At 39.6% G+C, this 7,597-nt stretch overlaps 2 protein-coding genes across 3 annotated transcripts; both read right to left on the bottom strand.

The window, feature by feature from the left end:
* Nucleotides 1-568: 568 nt before the first annotated feature.
* Nucleotides 569-3,739, bottom strand: golga7 (golgin A7). 2 transcript variants are annotated; one of them, XM_030729202.1, is made up of 6 exons: nt 3,617-3,739; nt 3,040-3,162; nt 2,799-2,951; nt 1,493-1,594; nt 1,065-1,124; nt 569-909 (listed from the first exon to the last, which is right to left on the bottom strand). In XM_030729202.1, exons 1-5 carry the CDS (start codon nt 3,623-3,625, stop codon nt 1,077-1,079), a joined length of 435 nt encoding a protein of 144 aa, XP_030585062.1. In that variant the 5' UTR covers nt 3,626-3,739; the 3' UTR covers nt 569-909; nt 1,065-1,076. The 2 variants fall into 2 exon arrangements, with proteins under 2 accessions (XP_030585062.1, XP_030585061.1); XM_030729201.1 differs by having other exon boundaries at nt 569-878.
* Nucleotides 3,740-4,779: 1,040 nt separating this feature from the next.
* Nucleotides 4,780-7,492, bottom strand: rplp0 (ribosomal protein, large, P0). The gene is made up of 8 exons (XM_030729062.1): nt 7,441-7,492; nt 7,048-7,155; nt 6,763-6,938; nt 6,399-6,486; nt 5,793-5,939; nt 5,460-5,645; nt 5,244-5,384; nt 4,780-5,005 (listed from the first exon to the last, which is right to left on the bottom strand). The coding sequence occupies exons 2-8, from the start codon at nt 7,099-7,101 to the stop codon at nt 4,850-4,852; spliced, it is 948 nt and encodes a 315-aa protein (XP_030584922.1). The 5' UTR covers nt 7,102-7,155; nt 7,441-7,492; the 3' UTR covers nt 4,780-4,849.
* Between the last annotated feature and the right edge of the window lie 105 nt (nt 7,493-7,597).

Genomic DNA, 7,597 nt, shown 5'->3' with positions numbered 1-7,597 from the left:
TATGAGGGAAACAATATCACATCACACTCTTTAAATTTATGAAAAAAAAAAAAAAAAAGTGCAGTCTAAAATTAATAGGACACCAACAGTTTTCAGGAAATCATTATTTATTTAGATAACCCATAACAACTGTGAGAAAAGTAGACCAGTTGTCCAAACACCATCTATAGCAACCACAGAGGACTCTTTGATGATGGTGAAGGAGGAGATGCTGTTTGCAACAGTTAGAAGGCTGAGAAACACATAGGACTGCTGAACATGATTCAGGAAGAATTCAGTGCCGGATGCCACAGGAGGCGGCGGACATGTTACTATTTAGTGATCTTAATAAAAGGTAAACATGATCTATCTTCGAAGTCACTCATTTACAGCTCACAACTTCTGTTTATGTGTAAAAAAGAGACTGCCTCCAGCACAGAAAAGGTAACAATCATAAAACATCTGCTTCAACAATGCCAACAACCAGCATGTTAACACTGTGGAGAAGTACCCAAAACCACACAGTTTACAGACTGTGCCAACAAATGTGTCACGATCTGCTTCCATATCAATTCAAAGTGGCTACACATTTTTGTTTTTTGTGTTTTTTTTACTTTACACCTTTAATAAAATACATGAGTCAAGTTACACTGAATTACTATAATCAGAAAGTGGCATTTAACACAATGGCACAATTCACTGAGACTGGTCTTGATTAACTAGGTCATGATGCGTATAAAAAGACACGAAAACACATTTATAAATGTATAAGATTAGGCAGACAGTAGAGCACTTATAAATAACAGAAAAAAAGAATCAGTTTAAAATTATATACAACATATTAGGTGAAGCAGAAGTCTTCTGAATATGTGCTGTCAGACAGATGAGGGATCTTCAGCCTACAGGGTGACGGAAGAAAGAGGAAAAATTCTGTTAAAATAGAAAGTAAATGGCATTTTCCAGTGTTATGGCTTATTTTATATTTTGCAGTTGAATCATAAAGATTTGATTTCCATAAAAGAAATGAACACCATAGTGGAGCCAAGTCGAGTCTTTAATAAAGCTGCACCTGAATGACAACATACCATGTGATTCTTTTATCTTCCAGAGCCAATACTTCTGTCTTCAAAGATGGTAATTTCAACCTTGAAGATAGCAAGTTAAGGTAAATACAGAATGCAAAAAAAAAAATTATAAAAATCTGTATTTAGGAGTGGGACCAAATATGGATACAATAATATACTGTAATGACTTCCTGCTGCAATTATACTGAAATAGTGGCACAAGAATAAATATTTTTTTATTAAAATCTAGAGGTTAAAAGCTGAGTCTCCTTTAATTTAAATTTCTCAATACATATAACACACATCTCTCACAACAGCTGCAATTTTATGTCATTATGTCATCATTATGTCAGCAGGCAAAACTACTGAAACAGCACAGGCATACTCTTTGGCCAGCTGGGTTTCTTGAATTATTAACTCTAGTAAGCATGCGGTTAAATTAAGGATACAACTCGGAGGCCTCTCTCTATGGGGTCAGTCAGCAGCAAGCCCCTGGGAGCATATATCTTCTCATTCTGGTCCTTAATGTATCTGGCAATCTTCTTTAACACCTGAGTGCAGAAAAACAGAGAGCAGAAGGGTCACTCCATCTCAAATCATCCCATTTTTAGAATCACTTTGAAAGCACGCACATTGCCTTGAAGGAGTCTTATAATTCAGGTTAAGTTTAAAATGTACTAAAAAGGTATTAAAAGCACAACAATATAGCACATATGTAGACACACACACACACCTACCTATTTATCTAGAAAAAATCTTTTCCATTCTGGCAGCACGCCGATTGCCTGATCCCTGCTTGCTTGCAACAGTTGCGTCATTAGGGTTAAGGTCTTGTATCGGACTACAAAGCACACCACATGGACACAGCAACTTGGGCTTACAAGACTACTCACATAAAATTACCTACTACTCCCTTCTTGATTACTCTTAATTGTTTTATTTATTTGTATGTACAAAAAAATTTACATTGGTACTATTAAAAATATGCATTTATTTAACAAGACTTTTTCCCACCTACAATTAGAGTACCATCTGGAAAGTCTAGAACTTTGTTATATTTAGATTACACTGTGATATTTTTGTGACACAACTTCTCATATTTGCTCAATCTGGCATGAAAGTTAAATGAAGATAGCAATTTTTTTTTTCAGTTTTATGACTAAGAATTTCATATTAAAAAGTATTCCATGTGTTTCAGTTTATATTACTGTGAAACACAAATACATACCATTCAGAAATTGTCACTAGTTGTCTTTTACAATGTGAAGTTTTTTTTTTAATTATTATTATTAGTGTGCTCTCCAATGTGTGACTTTACAGGACTGCTAGATTTTTCTTCCATTTAACTGGGCAATACTCTTTTTTTTTTTTTTATAATTCATCTGTCCCAAATCACAGATCCTGATTCAATTTTAAAGACCAGTGAAATTTTCAGGCTTTATTTTTAATATTTTTTGAGATATTTATGTTTAAACATTGCCTCAAAGTGCAAAAAACATGCTGGAAGTGGGTAGACCCCATCCCAAATAAATAAATAAATAAAATAAAATCTTAAATACATCTACTTGATACATGAAGGTAAAATTTCACAGCAACCATAAAAAGCAACCCACTGGTCGAGCCGAAGGCCCAGAGTGATTTGAGATTAAATGACCCATAACATAAGATACAATCTAATGTGCAAGTCTCATCACTCCACAAGGGATGACAAAGTGGTGAAGAAGTTTTTTTATTTTGCTTTGTTTGTGTTTTTACCTTTTCATAATGTGTCTCCATGCAGAGGAAGATGGTGTAGGCCGTTAGGCAAGCCAGACAGCCCTCTAGGTACGACTTCCCCCCGAGTTTTTCTGCCTCTGCATACAGGTTGTTTAGTGTCTGAATGGTCTCCTCAAACTGCTGCTTATCGATCTGAAACCACACCAGCAGTTTTATGAACATAAACCTGAAGCAGTGAGGAAACAATCATGTCATCCAGGTAAACTCTGTCTGTACATACCCGTGACTCGAGCTCTGAGGGGAACTTGGTCTGGAACTTGCATATGGTGCCTGAGCTGTAGTCTCTTTGGATGAACACCTTGGAGGAGACAGCTGGCTGCTGGAGGTCCTGTAAGCTGTGGGTCTAGACAAAGAGTCCACACTTATGCGGCTGCCTTCAATGAGCAGAAAGGCAGGAAAAGCAGCATCTATGATAAAGCTAACGACACCTAAACTCTGTTCACCTGAACGCTATTAACAACCAACGTTAGCCAAACAGAATACATTGCAATCCATAAGCTAAAAGCAAAGAGTGATCACAACAGCTCACTTCTTTGTTTTTTATTATAAACTTATAATGACAATTAATGTATTTGTAATGTTATAAACTGTCAAAATTATGCTAAATTCCACCATCCGCTATGGGCTAACGTTAGCTATAAAAAATATTAGCTTACGCTCGCGATCAGTCAACGTCACAGGAAAGTATGGCGGTCTCGGCCTTTTTCGCCACCCAGAGCAACAAATCTCACCAGACATGTAAACCTGTTTAAACACTCAGCTTCCTCAATACTTTAAAATCAAATAAAACCGCTTACCTCAGCCATAGCGGACTTTTCCCCTCTAGCTGCTGCGCATCTATTCTATATTCTACAGTCTACTTTCTAGGTTCTATGTTCTCTCAAGCCACCAAGGCGACTTCCGGCCCACGGCTTTCGGAATAAAATTAGATTTTGGATTTACTGCAGGCGTCTGTGGTGGAAATTATTAAATGTTCTAAACAATATGTTATATTGCTTTTGATAGCTGGATTTTCCCAGCTATTCTTTCTGGATTCGGGATTTTTAAGTGGAGACGAATGTGTAGATTGTATTTCAAGACTTTTTAAGCAGGCAAAGGTCAGCAGAGATATTTAAAATCCATTCAAAGTCTGGGCAAGAGAGCAGCAGAAATCGCAACAAAAAGTAACATAGTAGTTCGATTAAGATATTTGAAGTGGCCTGAAAGGACTGGATTGATTACAATGGCTAAGTGAGAGTAGGTATATACTTAGAGGACTTGCAAAACAGGTCATTTTAATAGGTAATTTTATATATGACCCCTACATAAATCCTGTTGCCTACAGCCTATTTATTAATGTAAGCAAATATATCAACAAAACATACAAAGCCATTGGCAGTCAAGACATTACCTTAGTTTTAAAACCTAAAAAATTATATGTAAAAGCACAAATTAGCTTTTATTTAGCACGTCGGTCAAAATTTGCATGCAAAATGCTAATTTAACTAAATTATGGCACATTCTTCTGAAGGTTATAGCGTTCTAAGTATTGTATACAATTATGCAGTGGGGCCAGGTTTTATTGTAAAGCGTGTGTAAGCTGCTCTTCTCTCAGTGCATATCACATGTACAATTCGCACATCAACATTATTTTGCAGTAACGCCCAAATAGTGCTTATTGTCTGATGCACATCAGGCAGAAACACCTTATGTCGGAGGCCATCAGTCTGAGTGGGACCAATTGTAAGACTTGTCAATTAAGTTCTGAATGGATATACATGAAAATCTTCTGGTCTGTTGCATGTGGAGGGAGGAGCTTTTAGGATTCTTCACCTTGTGAGACAGGTCTGCAATCTCTGGCTGCATGTCTTCTGCAGCCCGTTTGCTCATGAATAGGATTTACTTTAATCTGAATCCATCATTTATACACATGCAAACCTCCCAACTACTAACACTGCACAAGAGAGATGACACCAGGACATGGATGTTACAAGTTTTTATTGAATCATGGTCTTATTAGACTCAGATCTGGTCCTGTTCGCTGTGTTTTATTAGTCGAACAGACTGAAGCCCATGTCATCATCTGATTCCTGAGACTCCTCCTTGGCCTCTTCCTTGGCAGCAGCAGCTGGAGCTGCAGCAGTCTCAGCAGCTGCTGCTGGTGCTGCGACAGCAAATGCAGATGGGTCAGCCAGGAATGCTTTGACCTGTAGGGACAAAGGGTGTGACATTAGTTTCTGTTTATACAAAAGTTCAGATTCATGTCTGGCCCAAATATCATGTTAATACTTAGCATAACAAGCTGTCCAAAACTAGATGGTACCCATCTGTCCATTTAAAAAAAAAAAACAAAAAACAAAAGAACACAGCACTACACAAGCTACACCGAAACCTATCCTGCAGGTTATGGGTTGACAATCTACTGTTTACTGTGCAAAACCATACTTTGTCTGCCAGGGGGAAGGAGTAGTCTGTCTCCAAAGCAACAGCCAGGACTCTCTTGTAGCCATTGATGACAGAGTGGGGGATAGAAGCCAAAGTGGGGTACCCAATCTCCAGACACACACTAGCGACATTCCTCACACCCTAAGGACAAAATAAGTCATGAGAAACTGACAATTTATATACAACCCAAGCAGAATGATCTCAGTTGAATCTCACCTCCAGGAACCTGGCATGCAGAGAAGCCTCTGTGATGTCAAGCACCTCAGGACTGTAAACACTGCCATTGTCATAAACCTGCTGGATGATCAGTCCATAGGAGAAAGGAGAGATATTCAGCATGTTGAGCAGCGTGGCCTCGCTGGCCCCAACCTTGTCTCCAGTCTTGATCAGACCAACATCACTCTGGGGGACAGAGACAGACAATGGTTACTGGATGCAGACAGTTTGTTTTAAATTTTATACTTCTTAAGTACACATATGGTTATTAGCAGTGTGAGAAGTGTTGTGTGTAAAGCACAGTTTCTTTAACAGTATAACTGTCAAACTCACCAAGATTTCAATAGTTCCCCTGGAGATTTTGGTGGTGATACCCAGAGCCTGGAAGAAAGAGGTCTTCTCAGGACCCAGCCCAGTATTCTGTGCTGGCACTGTGACATCACAAGGGGCGATGGCTCCAGCACGGGCAGCTGCAGGTACCTGAGATACATTCAAAGGTAAGCTTTAATAAACCACTATGGTAGGGATACATCTTTAAGGATTTTAACTTTTCAGTTTGTGAGTGTCTGAAACCTTACGTCCCCAGCAGCCAAGAGTTAATGGCAGACAGGGATAGCGAGGAAACGAGTTGCTGTTTGCAGGGGGAACGACAATGCAGTACTGCAAAAGCTGCATTGTAACTTTTCCTGCATGCTGACAACACCCAACATTATTGCATTATAGTTACACACGTTTCTTGATTATTAAAGCTGTGCATGTTACCAACTGTAAAGATATCTGCTAGCCCCAACTGCTGAACGTAGACTTGCGTTGGTCACACCATTTCCTTGTTAAGGTTCTTTTAGTTTGAGACATTACCTCCCATTCATTGTCATTTCAGATAATGGGCAGTCTATGACCAGATGACCCTGTAGTCAATTTTCTCTTTATGGTTCTCACCTTATTGGCCAGCAGCAGGTCCCTGATCTCAGTCAGATCCTCCTTTGTGAAGACAAAGCCCACATTACCTTTAATGTGAGGCAGGAGCCTGTCAAATCATAATAAACTTAAATTACACAAGCAGGTTATCAATTCTACTAAGATGATGCAGTTATAGCATGTCTGAGTCCGTGCGTCCCTGGCTGTCAGGGGGGTTGTAGACAGACAGGGATAGCTGGAAACACATTAATTTTAGCAGGGGGAACGACAATACAGCACGACACAAGCTGCACCGTAACTAACCTGCTACACAAAAAACTGAAGGTTCAATGTAGCAAAGTAACGGGGGGGGGGGGGGGGGGGGGGGGGGGGGGTGGTAACTCACTTTTCCAGTGCAGGATTGTTCTCCAGGTGACCACGGATGGCTTTGCGCATCATGGTGTTTTTACCCATCAGCACTACAGCCTTCCCGCGCAGAGACAGACGGATGGTCTGCATCTGCTTGGAGCCCACATTGTCTGCTCCCACGATGAAACATTTTGGATAATCATCCAGAAGTTGCTGCAAATAAACCACTGCACGTCACATAAATTTCATTACGTGTTCTAAAGAATAAACGAAAACTAAGGACTCAGTGAATACATGCGTATTTATGTCAAATGGTACTCACGATGATTTTCAAAAAATAGTTGGACTTCCACGTGGCCCTGTCTTCCCTGGGCATCTCTGCAGTGCTTCCAAGGATCGCTAAACAGCTGGTTTAAAGACAAGGATGTATCTACACGCAGAGTGGGAGAGGGGGAAAAAAGGCATTTTAAAAATTATAGCAGAAAATATAGTACATCACACCGCTCCCTGACATGTGGCCGACAACTAAAACTAGCCGGCTAACGCTAGCGATAGTTAAACAGGCCTCACTTGTCCAAACAGCGCCTGCGCACTTCTAAACCATTCAAACTATATATAGTTAAATGGTCTAAATGTTAATCTCACGAATACAAACATAATATTTGGCCAAAAATCCTCTAATTGGTTTCCTGAGAAGCAAGAAAAAAATCCTCACCACACAGTAGGGTCGCGTGAAAGAAAGAGGAAGAAGATAGGCGGGAGGGGGAATATGTAGTAAAAAAGCCGACCAATCACAACGCAGCTATGGGCGGCACCTTCACAACTATTGGGTTATTTCTGTGTCAATCACTTCAACAACACTACTAATACTT

Source organism: Archocentrus centrarchus, chromosome 5 (genome assembly GCF_007364275.1).
Source record: "Archocentrus centrarchus isolate MPI-CPG fArcCen1 chromosome 5, fArcCen1, whole genome shotgun sequence".
Taxonomy (NCBI): Eukaryota; Metazoa; Chordata; class Actinopteri; order Cichliformes; family Cichlidae; genus Archocentrus; species Archocentrus centrarchus.
Note: the sequence above shows the minus strand (reverse complement) of the source record. Positions and strands in the feature narration are given on the sequence as shown.

Bases quoted from the DNA above. Each gene is read 5' to 3' on its own strand.
- rplp0 (XM_030729062.1), bottom strand. From the start codon at position 7,101: ATGCCCAGGGAAGACAGGGCCACGTGGAAGTCCAACTATTTTTTGAAA. The intron at 6,939-7,047 runs GTGAGTACCATT...GTTTATTTGCAG, and splicing joins ACTATTTTTTGAAAATCATC to CAACTTCTGGATGATTATCC. The intron at 5,646-5,792 runs GTGAGTTTGACA...TCTGTCCCCCAG, and splicing joins GGGGAACTATTGAAATCTTG to AGTGATGTTGGTCTGATCAA.
- golga7 (XM_030729202.1), bottom strand. The intron at 1,595-2,798 runs GTAAAAACACAA...TTCTGCACTCAG, and splicing joins TGGAGACACATTATGAAAAG to GTGTTAAAGAAGATTGCCAG. The intron at 1,125-1,492 runs GTATCCTTAATT...GCTATCTTCAAG, and splicing joins TAGAGAGAGGCCTCCGAGTT to GTTGAAATTACCATCTTTGA.